Raw genomic sequence first — 24032 nt, 5'->3', positions numbered from 1 at the left:
GGAGTAAACATAATATATATGCAGCAACAATAAAAACAATAACATTAAAAATAAAATTCCAATTGTATTATGATTATTCATCTGGCAGTAACTTTAGCTTAGTAACTTCACTTAAGTTATTTTAATTTTTTTTTATCAAAAATGGTAACAAAGGTATGCCGATAGACAGCATTTCTTATCCATGTCCTGTCCTGTATTATGTTTAGGTGATTTTTCAGCAAATTTTAAATCTCACATGCATTAAAATAATATCACGGTATAAAAGCGCCTATTACAAATTCAGCAAGCATGCTCTTCAGTAGATCTGGTATATCTAAAAGGCACTTTGAATCTTGTCTTTTCATCTAGTTTCAGTAAGACATGAATATTGAAGATTAAATTATCATTGAATGTGTTTTAATATTCAATCTCTGCGATCTTGCCATCAAAACTCCAGTAATTCATCATTTTATTTCATAATTTGTTTGCTGTCTGAGCCAAGACATTAAAGCAGGAGCTGATACATCATTGACAGGGCCTCTGGTCAAACTGTGTCTTTAATTAATTGACTTTCACCACCCACATTTTTTCACCACTAAAAAACCCCCCAGTTTTCATCATAGATTCTGATTCATCCCTCTTCCGTTCTTTCTGTCTGTCTGTCTGTCTGTCTGTCTGTCTGTCTGTCTGTCTGTCTGTCTGTCTGTCTGTCTGTCTTTCTGTCTTACCTCTTTAAGTCTGTTCATTATTAAGGCCAGCACTACTTGCATTGATAGAGCCTTATTAAAAAAACTGACGAGTGTCTGCCATGGTCAGACTGTTTAATTTCCCTTAAAGATAATGATGGCTTTTAGAACAACAGAGGAATTAATTGAAACATGTGTTGGTTTTTGATAATGAACAAACCCATTTGAAGAGCTTATCAAGGTCTCAGAAAGGGGCTGCTCTCTGTGAAAGACCTCTACATCTGTTGCTCAGAGCATTGAAGTCGCGAGGGGAAAGAAAGGCAGACTAAAATGATCTTGTCTTATTTTTAGTTCTCCAAACTCTTGTGGTAAGCTCTGTGGTCTGTAATTTGATATATACTGGACTTTGTGCACTTCTGTATGTTTCAGTCCTGAGCAGGCAAGACTGTGTGATTTGGAGGACCAAGCCAAGTCTGTTAAAAAGGGACTGTGGTCTGAGGGTGGAGGCTCACACACCGTTCGAGATTTGAAGTATACCATCGAGAACCCTCGCAACTTTGTAGACTCCCTCCACCAGAAACCAGTCAATGGTAAGCTTGGTTTGTGGATCACATATTATGCTCTTGAAGGCCAGTACAAATAAATGCTGGTGCAAACATCACTAGTGTTCAAGATCAAGTTCCAATTTCATATTCTTAAATGCAGATTTACTAATACCCCCCCCAACTGATTTTAATGAGTAAAGGAAGGTCATACATTCACATAATTATATATTATAGGTTATTACAAGCATTACAAGTAATACGAGTTCCGTAATCAGATTACTTTTTTTACAAGTAACGAGTAAAGTAACTTATTACTTTCAAATTTACAACCAAATACTGAGTTACTTATTTCAAACAAGTAAAGCGGGTTACTTTTTTCTCTTTTATTGACTGACACCTCTCTTGTCCCCATGTTGAGAGAAATCAGGGAAAGTGCAGAAGTGCTGTGTAAACATGATGGATATTGTAGTTCTAGATTAATTGTGAGCAATGCATTCTCACTTGCACAAAAACAGATTCAGTATTCCTCAAAACGAATAAAAACAGTGAAATGCAAACTCAGATTATTATGAAAACCTGCAATAACACAAATATACTTTCATATATCTCACTTTATTAACCAGTGTCTTTTCTGCTGACCTTTGTTGATCCAATTCAACCATATGAATAAGCAAAAATGGCTTTAGTTAAACATCACATTTGAGCGTTCATTTGTTTTTATTGGTTAAGATTGTTGAACTATCTTGTCCTGCGACGTATTTATGCATTTACTTCAGTGTATTTGCTTATTCATTCCACTTTTGGTGTGAAAAAGCCAAATATATATATATATATATATAATATATATATATATTTGTTTGGTTACTATAAAACAAGCAAGCCCAGCCCAGGTGATAAAAAGTAACACAAAATGAATGTAACATTACTTTTCATTAAAAGTAACTAACGCAATTAGTTACTTTTCTAGGGAGTAACACAATTTTGTAACGCATTACTTTTAAAAGTAACTTTCCAAAACAATGGGGACCACTATATCATAAATACTTTGGGGAGTTTTGCACGGTGGGCTCCACCAGGCCCCCCTTATAATTATGGCATACAGTTTAGTGTTTCCTTCAGACAAAAGTTAAAATTTAACACTCTAACAATGCTCTCTGGAGTGTCTCATTCTTCCAGATGCCCTTTTTTAAATATATTTTCACAGCTCTGCACACAGCTCAATTCTCCTATTTAAACTGAGTACTAACCCTGATGAGAGTTAACCTCCATTAGAGGGCTAGCCAGCTCGCTGCAAATGAACAACGGAGTCATTAAATGCTATAGAAATGTGCACCATTTCCCCCCGCAGCTGACAAGCTTATTAGATGCTAATCAGAAGTCAAAGTTGCCATTGTTTGTAATAATGAATTGAAACACCCTTGGCCACATGACCCGTTCCAGCGTGGCTGTGATCCACCTTCTTAGTGAATTATTTCACAGCCCTCGCTGTGCAGTAATGCCAACTGAGTTTTAAACATGCCAATTTGTTCTCTTCAAGTCAAGGCACCATGCAGAACTAGAGAGGCCTGTTTACATACTGTCAGCTTCCCACATGCCGTGACATCGCATGAACTTTGTGAAGTGGGCTGACAATTTGAATTGGAAAAAGCAAAATTAGAATCAACAATAAAATCATTAACATGCTGAATTGTCTTGGTTTTAACTATTAGAATAGTTCATATTGGTGTGTTCTTTTTCAAATGTATAGCCTACTTTTATTCTAAATAGACTTTTAAAATATTACAAATGTTACCTGAACTTTCTATTTTTCAAAAAAAAAAAATCCTGATAAAATGTACCACAGTGTCAGCAAAAATGGTTTTATATATATAAAATGTTCAATATTAGAATGATTTCTGGAGGTTCATGTGACAGTTATTGTAAAAACCATGTCATGCCATATCATGTGAAAAGTTATTTTAAATTATATAATATATCCCAATATCTTTTTTATCAAATAAATGCAGCCTTGGTAAACATAAGAGATTCAAAAACATTCAAAATGTCTTACTGACTGTACTGTCATTTTCATTTTGTGCATAAAAGCAGCAAAAAAGGGACATTTTAAGTTTTGTCCTTCATTAACTTTCTACCTTTTTCTTATACACACAGCCATTATTGAACATGTGCGTGATGGCTGCATGGTTCGAGCGCTACTTCTGCCCGACCACTATCTGGTGACAGTTATGCTATCTGGAGTCAAGGTGAGCTTCAGTCCTTCTATATGTAACTCTATGAATAAGAAAGAACCAATTTCTTTAGGCAGAACCCATGAGACCCTATATATCTCATGCTTTCCCATTTTCTCATTAGTTCTTCTCTATGTATCTCTTGATGGTTAGCCCTGAGAGATTCTCTCTGGGTTTTCTTTGACCAGACCTGTTCCATGAATTCAGTTGACCATCTTACTGCTTAATCTCACTAATCATGAAAAAATTAACTCCATAGCTGTGATAAATTAAGTGTGTTAGTGGTAGAACTAGAGTTTCCACTCAGTGACTTTTCAAGAAAGGGTTTGCCTTCTTTGTAAAGTATGATTGTACATTGTTTTCTGGGGATTGTTTTTTAGTATGTCCCAGTAGATTTCAGACAATGTATATTTTCTGTAATGCATATGAAAAACCTGTGTCTCCAGTGCCCTACGTTTAAACGGGAGGCAGATGGCAGCGAGATCCCCGAGGCCTTTGCAGCAGAGGCAAAGTTCTTCACAGAGTCACGACTTCTTCAGAGAGATGTGCAGATCATTTTGGAGTCCTGCCCCAACCAGGTCATTCTGGGTACCATCCTGCACCCGGTATGAAGCCACGTCATCCCAGACCAGCTTTCTGATTGATCTTTAATAACTGCAGTTAAACCCAAGCATAGACCATTAAGCTTTTTGGGCGTTCATTTATGCTAGATCCAAAATCTTAAAGTGTGTGAGAGATGGACACCTTAGTGCAGGTTGGAAAATGAATGCACGCAATACAAATGTTTTTTGGGTTTTTTTTGCATTTGAGTACATGTTAGCCTTCAGTCTGTCTGTTGATTTTTGCTTTCAGGACAATACCTGATATAAATGCATCAATATCAATATTTTAAGGTTATCAACAACATTCCACACACAAACCGCAATGACAGTGACTGTCAAAACTAAGTAATTAAGGGAAACGATGCATAACCAATTTTGATACAACAGCATAAGTAATACTAATTAAACTTAAGTAAACATTGGTTCAAGTTCTTTAGCAATTGTTCAAGGCAAGTCAGTTAGAACATTAAAAACATAGAAACATTACAAGCAAAAGAACAAAATAAAAATAGATAAAAGATGGAAAAAAGTATAGATATCTAACAATATAAGGCATTCAAGTAAACTTTTGCAAATTAAGTGAAATACCGGTACTTTTGGCATTCCTAGTGTGAATAATACAGTAAACACTAAGGCTGTAATCAGTAGATCTACAGGTCTAGACTTATGCACATGTTTGTTGTACAGGGCCTTCAATGTCAAGAATTATTCATAAATTTAATTTATTTAATGCAACACATCAGTTCCGCAGGTATAAAGCGTCTTCATGTCATAGTTCTTAATCAGAGTATCAGACACCATCTGTGGTACATTTCACACAATGGGTCTCATTCATGAAACACGAGCAGAACGAATTTGTGTAAATCGTGTGTAAAGTGGTTCTGGCGTAAATTTTCGGATTCATTAAAATGTTCGTATTTTCCAAATGTTAGTTGGTACACAAGAAATCTACACCTGCTCCCAGCCACGTGTAAATAGTGCGCTTAACACCCGAACGTTTTGCTCATTAATAAGGCTGCATTTTAATTCACCTTAATCGGGTACATATTTGCACAGCATTTTGAAAAAATATTATATATAGAAATTACATACGGTTTTTCTTATTATGAGAGCCAGTAATAGCATCTGCGATGGTGGTCCTTCTCCAGTTTGTATACTATTTTTCCGAAGTGAACTAATTAGTTTTTTGCTCTCAAGCTTAATGTCGAACCATTTTCTTCTCACTTCTGGGAATGTTCGATTAAAAGATGAAACTCCATTAACTGCATCTGTAATATGCTGCCAAGCTTCCTTTTTTTTTTAGGACCCGATACGCCACTATGCACGCTTGAAAATAAAATGTGGCGTTTTGAAAAAACTTCTGATAATAAAACTTCAATTTCTGCATCTGAGAATATTTTTTTCATTCGCATTCATGTCATAATATGATGCCCATATATAGTTGTCAGTCGGATTTAATGGGCGGGATTTATGGTAATTGAGAATGAACGTGCACGCGCATCCCATTTACGACTGATTGGAATTCATTAACACACACACACATTTCACTATCACATCTGACGTTTACGAAGTATTTGTTTTCGAGTTTTCGGGAAGGTCTCTTTACGCGCAAATCACTCGCATATTTACTCATATATTTACGAATGTTTCATGAATGAGACCCAATGTGTGAGGCTGTTTTGCTCTTAAACAATATGATGCACATTAAACTGATAACATTAGTAACTGGCACACAAACTTTGCACTGTCTGTATTTTTTTTTCTCGGTTTCTGATATTTCTTTGCTAATTTTAAACCCTGTGTTTGTGTGTGGTCGTTACAGAATGGGAACATCACAGAGTTGTTGTTGAAGGAAGGCTTTGCACGTTGCGTGGACTGGTCAATGGCTGTGTATACCCAGGGTGCTGAGAAACTCCGAGCAGCAGAACGGTCAGTGCTTCCGAGTCGGACAGTTGTCTGCCCTAGTTCGCTATACATTTCAAATATGCCTGACATTTCGACTGCTGGATCTGACAGAGCAGCTTGTTAAGTGCTTTAGACTGTCTCGGGCTGCTCTTACTTCATGTTTCAGCAGAATAGTTTAGCAAATGTGGCAACTTATCACACAGCTGTTCAAGAACACCTGCCCTTATGCCCACCTGCTAGCTTACTGAAGCGTTAGACACAATCGCAATGAAATATGATAGGAACATACAAGGTTGTGTCTTTATTCCAATTAAGTGCACACGGATGTCCTTTATGCAGTGCTTCATTTTGGTAAAATGAATATTTCTCTGTCTAAAACCCTGCAGTTCAGCGAAAGAGCGTAAAGTAAGAATCTGGAAAGACTATGTTGCTCCCACAGCCAATCTGGACCAGAAGGACAGACAGTTTGTAGCAAAGGTAAGTCTTTGTTCTCACTTGGTTTGAAAGAATTTCGGTTTCAATCTGTGCAACCTTAATAGCGACAAACCACAGAATCGTTATACAAGAACCAATGACACAATGCAAACTTTTTTTGTCCAGATTTATTCATTATTTTAAGATGCATGAAACCAAAATAATGAAAATCAAAATGAAGACAAAAAGCTAATTAAAAGCCCTACATTTTTCTTTTCGATGCTCGCGTCACACTTGGATGTAAGCCACAATATGGATTCAATTGTCTGTTGCTACTTTGTTACATTGCTACATTAAAGGGTTAGTTCACCCAAAAATGAAAATTCTGTCATTAATTACTCGCCCTCATGTCGTTTCAAACCCATAAGACTTTCGGTCATCTTCGGAACACAAATGAAGATCTTTTTAATGAAATCTGAGATACTTCTGTCCCTCCATTGACAGCTCTGCAACTGACAATTTGACGCTTCATCATATAAAGTGATCGAGTCTCTTCAGAAAATCTGGACTAAACCGCTCAATTTATATGGATTAGTTTTGCAATCTCATTATGAACTTTTTGAAGCGTCAAAGTGGTAGTTGTGTAGCTGTCAATGGAGAACACAAAACTGGCTCAGATTTTATATAAAAATATCTTCACTTGTGTTCCAAAGATGAACGAAAGTCTTGCGTGTTTGAAACGACATGAGGCTGAGTAAATGATGTCAGAATTTTCATTTTTGGGTGAACTATCCCTTCAAAATAGTTGTAATTGAAAACAAAGTCATGCAACCAACATGCAGATATGTTCAGAAAAATTCTGGAAGTGATCTCAGAGAGGAGCCCTGCAGACCCTCAATACTGTGTGAAGGTCAATAAGTCTCTAAAAATATCAATACATTGTTTTTTTATTTTATTTTTTTAAAATACATTTTATACAAAGCAAGGTTAGTTCTAGTTGTAAAAAATTAAAGAAATTAAGATATGTACATTCACATGTATTCAGGTTATAAGAAACATATAAATATATAAGAATATATAATATATATATAAGAATAAAATGTATTACTACTTTTTACTTTATGGCTACACATGATATTTGAGTCATGACCTTGAAGCTATTATTTCAAAACCATATGAAACTGATATGAATGCAAAGAGTACAATTCTAAGAACTTGGCACATGTTTTTAACCTACATTTCTTTACCTGTTCTTGCCATTGACCCACAAAAAAAATCTGAATGTTACACTACTAATTTCTTGTATAGATGATAATGCAGTTCTGAACTCTTCAAAAGTTCTTCTCGCTGAAGGTCACTGAAACCTGTTGATCTAAAATCAGCCCTCGGGCCCTCCAGACAAACTCTTGATCTCCAAGCGAAACAAGTCTACGTCTAGAACGTCTAAAAATAACATGAGAAGTCTGCAGAGTTTAGGTCGACGCTTCCACACTAGCAAAGCTTGACATTTCACCAGCTGAGACCCAACATGATAACAAATGACCGTCTCTACTCTGTCTGTTCTACAAACTCCTTTATTACAGGGCTTCTGAAGAATATTTGAGCACCGCAGTCTCTTAAAGTGCTGAGTGCGGTTGACATACTCATCTCCCTGACGCCTTGTTCTCTATTGTGTCTGTCAGCGAGGCAGGCCTTTCAGGTCTCAGGTGTTTCATTTCATTTTGCATACTCTGTAAAGTCAGCCTTGGGCCGTCTCAGCGGTTCTGTTCAGCTGCAGTCTTCAGCGCTCCCCTGCTGAATATCTGCTTTCGCTGCCCTGGAATAGAATGCATGAAGAAAGAATAAGGAAGAATAATGGGAACTTTAAGGGTTATTTGCTTTTCTCAAGTTTTGACTTTTAGAAAAACAGTTGAGTCTGAAAGAGACAGATTGAACATGAAATTGACCTGGTTTCTTTCTTAAACTACTGTGCAAAAGTTTGAGGTCGGTAAGATTCTAAAATTACTTTGCTTTTCAAACGACATCTCTTGTGTCATGTAGGTGGCAAACATAGTGTTGACAAATTCCAAACATTATTATTTTAGGCTACTGAGCATATCTCACAATCTTATTAGAGTGGTGCAAGGATGACGTTAGAAACCCGGAAGACTAATTCGCAGCTGGTTCCTTCTACATTTTACAATTTATGTGTAAAATAAAGCCTGTGGTAAACAAAATTTGACTATACTTTGACGTTTTGTTCTACAACTTAAATTACACGCTCCCATAGCGAAAATGTGAATTTTGAAGCATTTGTTCATTTTTGAAAACTTAAGTTTCTAACAAGTTACTAGATAAGACACCTTGGGGTGTGAGTGTGTGCAGTGCAACTAAATGTCAAGTTATGTTTACCACAAGCTTTATTTTATTCACAAATGAAACAAAAATACCATTTTAAAACACCATGGGAAAATTTCGGGTTCTGACGTCATTCCTGCACCACTCTATTCCCAATCGATAAAATCAAATCTTTTTTGAATATTTTGTTTCATTTGGAAATGCATCGCATTATTCTGGTAAAATGGCCCGTGAATGTGGTTTCATGTTGACTTGAAGATCAAAGGAGAATTTGTAAGGTTACCTTTTGCAGTTAGTGATATTGCCACATGAGTAAGGTTTGTTAACTTTGTTGAAACCGCTGCCGCCTGGATTTAATTGATATGTTGACACTGTGTGCTCTCTCCTAAGTCAGCAACTGTGCTTTTGCGGAAAGTTTATTCATTCTCCTTAAAGTAAGGTTGTTTCACTGAACTTCAAGACCTTTAAAATATTCATGCTTGGCCTTTGGTTATGTAAAGGTGTTGCTCTGCAATCTGCTTACAGAATTAGTTTCAAAATCCGCAGACACAAAATGTGTTTTTTTTTGCCTGAGTCAGAAAATACCAGAAGTGAAGAATAAAACATTTATATGAGCTTTAGCTTGCCTCAGATCTCTTTGAGCTGGGAGAGAAAGATATACTTTGAAATTGTGTGCGAGTGTGTATTTAAGAGAGAGTGTGTGTGTGTGAGAGAGAAACTCAACAGAAAAAGCTACTGACAATGGCAAGTATTTGTAAGCTGTTTCTGTGTCCTGGCATACAGGTCTAGCTGTTGTAATTGGCTTGCATTTCCTGGCCTTCAGATGGTTTTTAGAAAGAGTTTAATAATAATAACAGTAATAGTATTAGTAATAATAGTATTATTATTCAACAACACCAATAATTATGTTTTAATTATATTTTTCTATTAGAAGAATTGTTAATTTCAGCTAAGGTTGCTTTGTTTTAATTTAATTGTAAACCATAAACTTGAACCTACGGAGCCCCTAAAGGGACCTTTGCAAAAATAAAAATATAATTTACTGACTTTCACGTGCGCACGAGAAACTATCGGGGGCTCCGTATAAACCATATGTAGAAAAAAAAATGTAAATATGATATTTTCAGGCCAAAAAGATAATTATATATATATGGTATATACACTAACGTTCAAAAGTTTGGGGTCAGTAAAATATATAGTTTTGGATGAGGATGCATTAAATTGATCAAAAGTGACAGTAAATACTTTTTTAATGTTACAAAAGATTTCAATTTCAAATAAATGCTTTTTTTTGTTTCACTTTCTATTTATCAAAGAATCCTCAGAGTATCACGGTTTTAAAAAAGACCATTTACCAGCAGAACGGTTTTTAACATTAATAAGAAAAGTTTTCAGAATGATTTCTGAAGGGTAATGTGACTGAAAACTGGAGTAATGGTGCTGAAAATTCAGCGCTGCCATCACAGCATTAAATAAAACAAAAAATATGTATTAAAATAGAAAAGTTATTTTAAAGTGTAATATTTCACAATATTACGGTTTTACTGCTTTGATCAGCATAATATAATTCTTTCAAAAACAGAAATAGCTTATCGACTCCAAACTTTTGAACACCAGTTTAACATGATAATCTTTCAGTCCTGTGTCATGTATCAAAAGCACCATGCCATTACCATGTTATATCATTACTATAGTACCTTTTTTTTTTTTTTTTTTTGATGGTTGATGTTTAAAAAAAAAACATTTGTACCAAATATATAAAAATATAATATTTACTGGGCACAACATCATACTCCTTATGATGTAGTTCTAGTGATGATCTGTAGGTGGCAGTAGCTCCCTGTCGTGTTCAATGGGCTGCAGTACCAGAGTGAGTCATGAATATGGGCTGAAGATCTCTGTTGGTAGCTTGCGGTGAAGTGCCTTGCATATGTGACTGCTAATGAAACGACAAAATGTTCGCCTTACAGTTCCCAGTTCTGCTCAACTACTTCCACACCGAAACACCCCCCACTAATTTGCTCAGGTGACCTTGTTGATTTGGCACTGAGTGTGCTTAGGAATACATAAGCAGCGCACACGCATAGACTGACATTCTCTGCTGTATCACTGCCGAGCCGAATGCTTCTGCAAGTGATTCGTTTAATTTCCTCTCTGAAGATTCAGTTCAAAGCCTGACGATCTATCAGTCTGTGCCGTAATTCTGCTCATATCATTCTTCTTTCCTGTTCATGTCCCTCTGAAGACTGTAATTTTGTCTTCATTTGCTCAGATCACATAATGCATGTTTTTGAAAGCATTCCTCTGCTTGTTCAGGTCTGGTTATATATGATCCATTACCCCGTCATCTTCCACATCACTGACTCCTCTATTAAATAACTCTGAGTTGATGATCATATAAGATGACATCGGATATGATATACTCAGGCGGGATTCTAAACATCAGAGCTTCTGTGACATTTGTTGTCTTGTGCGGATGGTCCACGTACGCGATTGGATGGAGACTGCACATGTAACGCATGATTCCTCTCAACTGTAATGTAACATGATTCTGTCACAAAACCTGGATGTCAAAGGTAGCACATGCCAGTTTTAACCTCAGGAATCTCTTCACATCACTGGGGAAATTAAATATGAATTGTTATTATTATTATTATTTTGATTGAATCGTGGCTTCTTTGGGATGGACCCCCTAGCATCATGGTGCCAACTTCTGTGCGTTCAAGCATCACTCACATTTTCTTTAAAAAAACAAATATTTCTCTTTATTTTATAAATAAACCAAGTTTATTTCTCCTTATTAAATGTCCATATGGGCAATTAATTCCTTTTTTTTTTGGTAGATCTAAAAAAAACTTCTAAGTGCTCGATTTAATCCTCTCCCTGTCTCTTTTCCTTTAAGCAAAATTGACCGTTTCACTACTCTCTCCCTCTCAGCTCTTTTGTGTTCCCTGTTGGCTCGCTTTCATTGTCTTATGTGAGTGAAATGGTGAAGTTATGGTGGTAGGATGAGACAATCCGAGAGAGGAGGCATGTTCTTTTGAGAACAGTGTGGGAGAAGTGTTTTGTTTGCAGCTGTTTGCTTTTGTGCCGCAGAAGGCTCGTGGTGGGGTACAGTAACGTTTCTCTGGCAACAAGTGAGTCTCTCCCGTCCTCCAAGCGGAGCTTGCTCGCCACCTCTCGTTCTTTTTTACACCTACTCGTGCGCTCTCTCGATAACACTCCTGAATGTTAGGGTGACTGACAAATATTTGACAAATAAACAGGAATAATTAAAATGGGAACATTGACCACTGTAGGCAGTTTGAGTGTGAAAAAGGTGCTAAATGTTACAAATGCAGTGCTTTAATTGCTGTAGATGTGCCATTTTTTTCATGTTTTGACTGGCAGTTGCTTTTAAGGTGTTTACACGTTCAAGTCAATGATCAGCCAATGTCGGCACACTGGTGAGAGAAAACACTCTGATTGGGTGTTCAGCTTAGCAAACTGAGTGTGACGTCATATTACAACTGTTGGCAGTGCCTGTAGAAAATTGTGTGCTCAGTCTTGTGGTTCCAAAATCAGTGTTCTCAATCAGTTTTTTTTTGTCCCTAAAACAGTTTGGCATGTCTGTTGTGCTTCAAAATGGACAAAAACATCCAAATATGGACAATAAACCATAAAATATTCAAATATGAGGTCAAGAGTGTAGGTTGAACATCAATGGTATCAAATGTCATTGGTTCTTGAAAATAACGTCAAGCTTGCGGCAAGAAAATTATGCCAGAATTTTCATTGATAACTTGACCTTCCTTTCTCCTTTCTCTGCATTATTTAATTTTCTTTTTGCCCTCTTCTTTACAGGTCATGCAAGTCATGAACGCAGATGCCATCGTGGTGAAGCTGAACTCTGGGGAGTGTAAGACCATCCACCTGTCCAGTATCAGGCCCCCAAGGCTAGAAGGCGAGGTACGAGTTAATGCACGTCTGTCCTTGGATATCCCTGTCACTGAGGCCATTACTGAATCCACTGGGTGCCAGCAAAGTGCTGATGTGATGGTTTTTTGCTCTCTCCTCCATTTCTTAAAAGCGCCGATCTCCTCCCTTCATGCATCTTTCACACTCAGATCTCAGAGCAATGTCTTCACTGGACACCAGGGGGAGCTAGACAGACAGAAGCCCACCGGCTCTCCTCCCCTCCACTCGCTCTGACACACCAGTGGTGCACTGCAGCCAAAAGCCCTATAGATCTGCTCCCATAATGAGCACACGCTCTCTTCGAATCTCTCTTCCTCATCTATTAATGTCATACGCATCCTCTCAATCCAATGCAATTCTCAAATGCTCATTTTTGATTGGCTAGATGTTAACAAATTAATATGGAAGCATCATTTTGCGGGGCTGCATATGCACACACATTTTTGAGGTCACCAAACGCTCAGAAATGTGCTTGTCTGTTTCTTATTCACGCCCAAATAAGGCTGTTAATGAGAGTTGATGTGTAATGGGTGCTTTGTCTAGGCTAAGTGTGTGCGTATCAGCAAGCTATATTTTCAACTTAGTGGTTTAAATTGGAGTGTGAACATCTCGCTGCAATTAGCCACTCTCTTCCTGACCCCTGACCTCCTGTAATAAGACACGATGATTCAGCATGTTGGTAAAAAAAAAAAACTAGCTTTGGTTTTGATTTAGCAAATTAGACATGTAGTTTATTAGGGAGGACTTTCGCTCTACCGTTGCATGATCATTTTTGTTTTGGGTTCTTGTGCTTTTGATGGATGCAGCAATATGTTTGAAATCTTTAATGAAGTTTGTGATTATTTTTAAAGGAGGCTTTCAGAAAGTCGCAATTTGTCATGCACATGTAAACAGAGAGCAGGAATGCGGAGCTGTGGGTCGGTATCTATGGATACGCGGCTGCAAGCTTTCGGATCACAGCGTGTTTCTATCCTGGCAGCTTAAAGATGGCTTTAATCAGATCAGAGATGATTACAAAACAATAAAGATTACGGATGTATTTAGATCTCATACGTGCTTCGGAGGAATGAGACGAACCAGAGAGCTTTTAAAAATGGATTTCTTTAGATTTTGTAATATTTTGACAAGTACATTTTTCTCGAAAGAGAAACCTGGAAGCTTGATTTAGACAGAGAAATTGATCTTTTGGATTTATAGTATCTTCTGTCAACCATTTTAATGAGGTGATGTTAGCGTCATTTCAGACTGTTGCTTTGTTCAGTTTACAGCATTTCTGCTTTTATAATCTCTTTAAATGTGTTTGGTAAGGTAAAAATCACTATTGTCGGATGTAAAGGGATAGTTCACCTAAATTAAATTGTGATTTACTCACCCACATGATGTTCTAAACCTGTATGACTTTCTTCTGTGGAACATACACTGATATTTTGAGAAATATCTATTTTTTTCAATGGTAACCAAACCACCTGCTTCAAAATATCTTGAAGTTGAAGGGGGTTTGAAGATGAATGTTAGTTGAATTTACCATTTCAAATTTTTGAACTATCCCTTTAAGGTTAGAGATGTTATCAAACCACTGACTAACAACTGCATAACAATGACCTGGAAAGTATCCACAACACTCATGCATCATGGCGAGTTTGGCACGGACAAAGCACCACTTATTTTTCCCTCAGAAAATGTAAATCCGGTTTAATTCCTGTCTTTTCGGTCTGCGGAAGGTAGATCAGATGGCAGTGAGCTAGTGTATTAAGCAGCATGATGTAATTATCATAATACCATGGTGACCAACCGGCAGTGTTTGGTTGCATGCATGTCTGTCTGACACCTATGGCATCTGCCTCACTCCACAGATAGTCGTGACTAAGCAGCACTTTGTGCGTCTCTTAACGAAACTAGTTTCAGACCAGCTTCCACAATGCTATAACGTCTATCGAATGATCTAAAACTAAATTAATGTAAGCTTTAGAGATGTTTAAGCACATTATAGTGACTATACTGCTTATTTCACATTATAATTTTTTTTTTTTTTTTTACTTTTAAATTGATAATAGTCGACTAGAAGAGGTTTAGTCGACTAAAATGTTAATAGAAGAGTGCATGTCCTGTTCATTCATTCCCCCACCTAAATTTTTTGTCAGTACTAAGACTCGAATCCACGATCTTCGGGTTACAAGTCCGACTCTTATCTATTAGGCCACAACTGCCCCAAATATTGTCATTTAATTATTATTTCATGATATGGGTAATTTTAAATGTCAGTGAAATTTCATAATTATTGATACTTCAGCAAAAACTAATACTAGGTTAATTAATGTAAGTAAAAAGTCCTCTAAATAGTTACAGAAGACAAGTAAACAGTCAGCAATAAAATAAGAACAAAGAAACTAATTGCAAACGAAAAATACAACACAACAAAAATACAAATGAAATAAACTGTGGTTTTTCAGGAAGATGTACTAAGTGGTATTCAGATAAGTAGCCTACAACAGAAATGAAATAAAGTAATCAAATGTAAAATAACACTGCTGTATATATTAGATATAGACTCATCCTTATTTAAAACTACAAAAATGATTAATTCAAGAGCAGAAAGTGATTTTTATCTTTGTCTTTCCTTGTTTGATTAACATTAATAACTGAAGTAGTCATTTGGCTGCACAGATCCATTATACCGGTATACCGTTACACGCACGTTTCAAACACGCTTTCTCAAATGTTTACATTGACCTGAGACATAACCGACTGTGTTTACGAGGATACTTACCAAAACGGGATTTCGACAGATTTGTGCGCAGGCTATTTGACCGTTTATGCGCGAATCTGAAGCCCATAGTATACTTGGCTTATGCGCGTTACGCCCCGTCTCGGAGCGTGCGCACAGGAGACAGCCTAGGGAACAGCGTCTCTTTCGCGGCTTAATACACTTTTAATTACACTGTTTGATATCAAGCACGTCCCGCAGTTTAGCAACAGTAGACTGCATTTTACAACACTCACTCACTTCGGCTGATTTGGATGTTAAGTTTGGCTTAGGGAGGGACAAAAGTGCACCGAAAGTGCACTGGACTGAATGTGGTAGTGGCACAATAAGCACTTTACCTCAATTATCCTGTTTTCATAATCGTTGGAAGCTGAAATCAAAATACGATTAATTGCACAGCCCTAATTTTTTCAACACATTGCTAAGCATTACTTTTGCCAGTACTTTGTGGCAAGCTTTATGCATGCACTTGGGAGCGGAATAGGCTATATTACGCCTATAGCTATATATTAAATGCTCATTATGGTTTAGTATTCTCTTCAGTATATATTTAAGTAATTAAATTGAATATGAATCTGTGATTAGTTGACTAATGGCTTAAATGAACGTCTACTAGTCGACTAGAAAAATCTTTATAGTCGGGGGCAGCCCTAATATAAATGCACTTCTCAATTAGATGCAGTTTTTCCCATAGGCAGGTTGAGGGTACATTTATCCTTTAAAACCAACCAGATAAAGGCATCTTGGTAGAAAGGATTCTGATGTTGCCTTCTCCCTTTTATCCTGCCTGTGACGGTAGCATTTTTCCGGCACAGCCATGTTGTAAAGGTATTGATGTGTTGGAGGTACTTCCTCTTTTGAAACCCGCACTCCTGTTCAGGTTATTGACTGTATCTTCTGTAGTGCATCTCTGCACCAGATGTTCTTGCAGTATGTTTTCCCTGCTTGGCTGCGCACTTTGACGAGGGTGAAAGAGAGAGAGTAGTGTGCAAAGTTGTTCCTCTAAAGCATTCGAGTCATTGCGGTCATGCTGCCCTTGAATGTGAGGTTTCATCAATAACGGTCCTGGTATGGTAAATCTGACCTTTGACCCTTTACTTCTATGGTCTGAATAAAAGTCAGTTGGGAGAAACTCAAACATTATGTGTACCAAACAATTAAACTTCATTAATAACATCTGTTCTTTCTCCTTGGTTCTAAGGGACCTGATGGAAATCAGGTTATGATTTGTTTTGTTGAATTCTACAAAATGGTTAATGTAGTGTTTTGAGGAATCATCCTAGAGAAGAAAAGTTAGAGAAATTGCTAATGCTCATGTTTTGTTTTATTCACTTCATTTAACATGATGACCCTCTGCAAATGTCGATAGTCATTCAAGATCTGTTCCTTTGCCGTCTAAAAGGGACAGGTACCTATATTTTTCCTCCTTAATCTAATGCTACATTAACCTTGACATGATGTTACTTAACTAACGAGATCTCTGGTAATCTTTTCATCAATCTAATCAATTTTGGCTCGCAAGTCTCCAATAGTTTAGCACACGACAACTTTTAAATTGGTATCGTAATTAATTTAAACTGCGTATGTTCGAACAACAGCTGTACAATGGTTTCAGAACAGCTGCAGTCATTTTTTATCAGTTACTCTTTTGATTGCGTTTATCAAAATGGCTCTCGGTAATGGCTTTCTGTTTGTGCACATGCACTCGTGTCATCAGCACTCGTGTGCTCGCTCACATTCAGAGGCAAATTTTAGTGTTTGACAGTTCACAACATGATTGTATACAGTTAAGCGGTGATGTCACATTACATGCACTCTCAAGGGTGTGGTTACATTTTCGCAGGCTAAAAAAAGTCCACTGTCAATAGTGTAGCAGCGTATGAAGCAACACTCACACAGAAGTCACTTTCAAACCACACAGCTTTTCAGTGAATTCGCATGACCAACTTGAAAATGGGCAAAATCTGTGGGAACATTTCCGCTCTCTGATTGTGCAGATTCCTATCGAAGGACTCGTAAATGTGATGCAAATGCAAGGGTTTGCTAAAGTGACGCTGCCAACTGCAAACAAAAGTCCAGGTCCATTTGTGCATCTAAATTTTCAGTTCACAGTATTCCCGCTCGGTTTTAAAATTGCCCCAGCTCTTGCACATTCTCATCCTTCAAAGCCTACGTCAAAGCTTCCTCTAGTGTGTAGGCTCCTAACGGCCAATAGGAACATATTTCATGTGTACTATACAATATACACAGGGCCACCCAGCCAATGCTGCATAAATAGAAACCAAGTAACTGACAAAATGTCTGGTTGCTTGCTGCTTGCTTAGGACAAAATCTCACACTAACATAAAAAAGAGCTATTATTGCTTGTCCCTTTATCGCATCACGACTGGTGTCATGGTGACACTTCTATCTTCTTTTTAGCCATCTGTTTGTCACACTCTCTTGTCCTGATTTTTAAACACTCTCTCTTCCTCAGTTCAACTCAGGGCATGAAACTGTTGTCCCCGCGTCATGCCTTAAAAACACTTCAACTCAAAGAGACAAATCTGACCTCAGGCCAGCCCGGGGATCTGTGTGTATCTCTCTCTCTCTCTCTCTCTCTCTCTCTCTCTCTCTCTCTCTCTCTCTCTCTCTCTCTCTCTCTCTCTCTCTCTCTCTCTCTCTCTCTCTCTCTCTCTCTCTCTCTCTCTCTCTCTCTCTCTCTCTCTCTCTCTCTCTCTCTCTCTCTCTCTCTCTCTCTCTCTCTCTCTCTCTCTCTGAGGACTTTGAGGGGATTTAGGGCCAGATGTGTTGACCAACACGAAGATGAACTCTGACAGCTGCTGCCCAGTGTTTCTCTTTCTCGCTCTTGTCACTTAATGCTGGGACCCCCATTTTTGACTTCCCGTGGCTACGTAATTGCTTTATTATTATTATTGACTGAATGATCCTATAGACCATTTAGGAGCAGACGTCAGAGTTACGTGACTTGCAGCTAAGCACACACTGTGGTTGCAGAAAAACAGTGGTAACAAGTAGAGGAACATAGGGAATTTGATTAGACACCATTTGAAGCTAAATTCAAATGATTATGGTTGCAAGCCACAGACTGGACGGATGAAACCTGCGATGATTAGTCTACTATTTAAGCAGGAATTTGATGTCAACAATAGTTCTACACAATATTCATGCAGTTCATAGGGGACATAATGTATTAGCCCTACAGTTATAAAATAATATTTAAATATTTAACGTTTCACATAGATGAGTTAAACGCATAACATTTGAATCTTGGAATTGCGGGATATGAACTGGCAATTAAATTTAAGTGTGAGATTAAACCAAGTCAATGAAAGCGTGCTGCTCTGACAAACCATTAGTGTGATGCACACACAAGTTATTGACTGACTTAACCAAGTATATAAAGTCCTTATTAAACATTCCACACATCTAAATGACTGTGATGCATGTGGAAACTCAGTTCAAGCGTTTTGACTGATTGGATGGCTATCCTATCCTGAAAAGACCATGGGTAAATGCCCTCTGAAAGAGAGGGCACTTTTTCACATTCCAGATGAAACTGGACAAAATGCGTCTGGTTGTTAAAGTCACATATATGTAAATTTGTAAGTTATTTTGCATAAATATTACAAAGGCACATTAATTTCTAAGAAATAATATGCACAGATAAATCATTTAGGCTATAATAAACACTGCAATATTCCATCAAAATATTAGAATTGTTCATTTTGATTTAATTTGTCCTATTTTAGGCTGCTATTGTGATTGGCTGCTTAGTTTTTCTTATTAAAAATAAGAACAATCTTGTCATATGTCGTTATCATGAAATAGTTTCTCGTATCATGAAGTAAGACTTTGGTTGTATCGCCCACTCCTGTTTTCCACTAATATTTGCGTTAAAAAAAATACGGCATTTGGTTACTACTATGAACACATGGCGTTTCGGCATTGTCGTCGTCATCGCGACATTTTTGACTGGGTGAACCATCTCTTTGAGAGAAATGGGACCATGTGTCTTGCCTAATTTCTTTTCCTCGTTCATTTCCCCCCTTCCTCTCTCGGCCAGATGGAGGCTTATTTTTTTTGCGCCATGGCGAGCTATTTCCAGCTGCGTGGTGGTGTCAGCCGTTTTAGGAGCACTCACAAGGATGTGGAGGGGGAGGAGTTATGTCAGAGCAGCTCAATGAGTCATCCTCACTCCCACTGTATGTGTGTGTTATGGGACTGCAGGGGAAATGTTGACATCTGGGTTTAAAGCCATACCCCTGTCTTCTCTACAGAAATAGCAATATACAATGTATCGGTCATTGAATGACTCTTCCGTGTCATTTGCTGTCACCTTGCTCAGTGTGTTTGTGCTCTGGGTGTGTGTTTGAATGCCACATTGTGTCTTTTCATAGTGTGTTTGTGTGTATCTGCTGTGCCTGCATGCTGAAGGCATGTGTTTGTTTGTGTATGTGTGTCCTGTGGCCTCTGTCTGGGGTCACTCTATGGTTCCATGGCTCATCTTACACATGGTTGGTCAGGCTCTTTCTTGCAGACGAGTCTGCTTTGCTTCAGGATCGTTTGACTCTTGGAATTCTAGCGAACTTCCTTCCAATCATTTGAGAGTAATGACCCATGGATGTTGTAAAACAAAATAATTTTTTTGGTAATGGAATGTTCGGGGTTCAATACAAGTTAAGCGTGACTCACATGGGTGCCCTAGGGCAAGGTCAGACATGAAGTGTCACGCACCTTAAAACATAAATAAAATAAATAAATAAATACTATATACCTGTTCTTTTGAACTTTGTATTCATCAAAGATTCCTGAAAAAAGTCAAATAGAATGGTTTCTGAATTTTCACTTGAGTAATGACCGCTGAAAAAATCTGTCATCACAGGAATGCATTACATTTTAAAATGTATTATTAGAAATCAGTTATTTATATAAATTATATTACACAATATTACTGTCTTGACTGCATTTTTGATCAAATGAATGCTAATGTTCAAAAGTTTGGGGTTAGATTTTTTTTTTTTTATAGTTGCATGTTGAATTTAACAATATAAGTGACAATGTATTTGTGTAAATATAAGATCATCTCAATTGTTTGTCCTCCCTTTCTTTTTTTATCATTCTGTTTCTCCATGCGTCACTGTTGTTCGTCACTGATGATTTATTTTAAGAGGGCATTGTAATTTCAGTCTTAAATGCTGATTATTTTTCGAAGGCATCTCTGATGCAGCTGCATGAGTTTAAATTGCTCATTGCGATTTCCGTGACTGATGCTGAGGGTCATAATACGCCAATTCCAACTGTCGTGCGTGACTTATGCACTTATGCGAAAGGCTGAAAGGTTTTCACTGCAGTTATTCTATTGACATACCAGTCATTAATTGTTACTCAGGTTTTCACATTTTTTTGCATCGTTCAAGGTCCTTGCCTCTTGACGATTAAGAAATGTCTAACTCATTGCAAGAAAAGTAAAAGCCTAAATTTAGACATGTTTGAATACACTATAGTTGAATAGAGCAGCTTCATCTGTTCTGGTGTTTGGTATGGTTGAAGTTAAAGGAATTAGGGATGTCAATTTATGATCATTCCCATGCTTGATTGTCATTTTAAATGAACAATTAATCAATGAATTGTTAACCTTAATACTGCAAGATGCGTCTACTGCAGTGGCATATAGTCACCAGCATGACAGGATGTGCAAATGCCACTAAAAATGCCAGCTTCCTCACCCGAATTAAATGTTTTTTTTTTTTTTGGTCTAAATAAAAGGGTAGGATTGTAAAATGAATCGATGTAATTGATAATTTGATAAAATGAAGTGAGTGTGCGTTTGGGATCATTTTACTTTAAATGGAGGTTATTGTTGGCTGTATAGTTTCTTATCTCGTTACGGAGACCGCCGAATGCGTCTTTTTTTTAAATGGTAGCCTATCATGGTGCTTTGTTGTATTGTATTTTAAAACGCAATCACAATGTTTGCAGTTAACATTATCGGCATTTAAAGTAAAATGATCCGTAGGGCTGTGCCGGAATCTCTTGTTTCTTTCCCAAATCCTCGCCATCTATTATTGCAGTGGACTATAAACGTATATTTTCTTCCTATCATTCACTTTTAATCCCTTTTTTTGCATCTTACTGTGGTAAAAAATGCTGTAGTGTAGACGACATACCTTTTTACTTGCCAAAACAACAGATAGCAGTGTTAGCCTTACCTAACCTAATTTGTTTTATAGATGTATCTTATGGGTTTCAGTCTTTATCTCTTTACACATTCAATTGTAACAGTTTGTCCTTGTCCACATCAAGTTTATTTGTTTAGTACGGCACCCTGGATATGACATGCGGGGGGAAATTGAAAGCTATCGTGGACACAAATGTGTTCCCTCATTTTAGTTAAATCATGGCCACTTTTTACTAAACCGTAGTTTTAATTTAATGAGGGAACATATTAATGAATGGTGGACTGTGGCCATGAATTAAGTCTTAGGAACAAATTATGTTTGTCTATTTTTTAGATCTGACGTGCACGCATGTGCCACACGCACCCCAAAACTACACTCCTTGCTTAATCGACCATCAATACGTTTTATTGATTAAATTATCGACAATTATTGTGGGTTAAAATAAACATCTATTTGAATTTTCACATTAATTTAAAGCCAGAAAATGACATTCAATTTGCAGGTTTCCTGTTCTTTTTAAGTAAATAAGGTGTCACTCTTTAGTACTCAAAATGTTCTAATGCTTAAATTGAACACCACTTCTTTTACCTAAGTGACATTCTCTGAGTATTATCTGGCATTAATGGAAATCAAATGGAAATCTAAAAGGGTATGCTTAATTAACAATTTGTGCAAAATGACATCTAGAACATCAAGATAAACAAATTAAAGTGCAAAAGGGCCCCCTCCCCCCTAAACTTTTTATATTTTTCTTCTTTCTATTTTACATAACTCCCACATTTAATCTTTCCTCAGATTGTGTATATGGACTTGCATATCTTTCTGAATAATTAGTCCTTCTGAACACAGATTTAATTGGCTAAAAACATGAACGAATGATTTAAAGGGGCTTTGTTTGATTAAAGGGCTAATTGACCTTTATTAATTTATTTGTTTCATAAGATTCCTTCCTTTTTATTATATCGACAAAAATGGGTAAAGCATTCAAAATGTCGCATGACATTCTGACAACTCTTTCAGTGTTTGTTTAAAAACATTTTCCCTCAACGTTCACGTTATAATAGGCTGCAAGAGCATGATTATAAACACAACAAATCTGTGTAAGCAGACTAGTGAGTAAATTAGTTTACCCGTTCAACTAATGACGTTTTGTGTCCTCAACAACCTCTGTAGTCCCATTTAGCCAATTGTTAGCAACTGCCTTTTACAAGACAAATGAAAGCTTTAAAAAATCACAACAGTGTATAACACACGTATTTTATATTGTATATTATATTTCAAGCATTTAACCAAAAACCCATTAAAAAAAAAAATATTGACTAACCGGAAGTGCTTAAATGCTCGGCCGTTTTTGGGTTTTTGGCTTACAAAAATACGTCTGCCCTGCACCACTGTATTTTTTGAGGGTGTGATTGGTTGTTCCCTGACGGTGGAGAGAGCTCTTCACTCTCTCTCGCTTTCTCTTTCTCTGCTTCAGAGTCCTTGGGCCATTTATCACCTGAAGATAATGAGATTGGCTAATGAGAAAAAGAGAGAGAGAATCAGGAATGAAAATGTGAGTGGTGCATATAGGTACGAGACAAAGAAACCTTTGTATTGTGAGAGGTGTGTGTGACTTTAAACATCAGGAGCTACTGTGTATTGCATGACAAGCCGCTCATAGATCTACTAAAATGGTGCTAGGGTCAATAACAAGTATGATTAAAGAATATATTACGTTTTTTTTTAAATAATGAATATCCTGAAACTTTAATTCATAAATACTACATTTTTGCATTATTGTGCATATGACGTTTTACAACCTAAAAAGTCTAAATCTGACAATTTAAGAGACTTTAAGAGACTTCTTATTTTGACAGTTATATTTTAAAACCACTTCACTGCTTCAATTACACATGTTCAGGTCAAGATTTGTCAATGATTTTTGTCATTTTTTAATTTTATGTCATTGGTTCTGGAGAGAAGATGGTCAAACTTAACTTTGTGCAGAGTTGTAATATAGATATGGAACTATTTTTATAGATCAACAGCACCAGTCCACATTTTGAAAAAAGACCCTCGGAAAGAAAATCATACTGATTTTAAACATTAGGGCAAGTAAATGAAAAATTCATTTCAGTTAACTAACATTGAGTAACATTGTTTTTTACGGTTTCACATAAATGCTGTTGTTGTAATGCTAGCTATAATAACAGGACAGTTTTGAGTCCATTTACTCTTGTATACCGTATGTCCATTTTTTGTGCTTGTTATTCGTTCATCTTCACTTTATTTTTTGTGAAGCATTGTTTTGCTTCGTTTCTGCTATGGGCAATAGACATCTACTCTTGCATTGCGTGTGTAAAGGAGACCAGCTAGTGAGAGCTGTGCAGATAAACCTCACTCCCCTAATCTCTAGAGCCAAACAACACACCTCTCTTCATTGAGGCTGGC

At 37.0% G+C, this 24032-nt stretch overlaps 1 protein-coding gene across 2 annotated transcripts in view; it reads left to right on the top strand.

Annotated features, from left to right (window-relative positions):
* The window catches only part of snd1 (staphylococcal nuclease and tudor domain containing 1), a 184096-nt gene that overhangs the window by 9308 nt on the left and 150756 nt on the right, over positions 1–24032 (top strand). For both annotated transcript variants that reach the window (XM_056237387.1, XM_056237388.1), the window contains exons 5-10: positions 1095–1255; positions 3362–3453; positions 3885–4043; positions 5863–5969; positions 6332–6422; positions 12540–12644. In XM_056237387.1, the coding sequence (XP_056093362.1) occupies positions 1095–1255; positions 3362–3453; positions 3885–4043; positions 5863–5969; positions 6332–6422; positions 12540–12644 (715 nt within the window). The remainder of the gene's footprint in view (positions 1–1094; positions 1256–3361; positions 3454–3884; positions 4044–5862; positions 5970–6331; positions 6423–12539; positions 12645–24032) is intronic.

Source organism: Rhinichthys klamathensis, unplaced genomic scaffold (assembly GCF_029890125.1).
Source record: "Rhinichthys klamathensis goyatoka isolate OS25496 unplaced genomic scaffold, OSU_Roscu_1.1 h1tg000485l_1, whole genome shotgun sequence".
Lineage (NCBI taxonomy): Eukaryota > Metazoa > Chordata > Actinopteri > Cypriniformes > Leuciscidae > Rhinichthys > Rhinichthys klamathensis.
The sequence above is the reverse complement of the archived record's forward strand: the minus strand, read 5'-3'. Positions and strand labels throughout refer to the sequence as shown.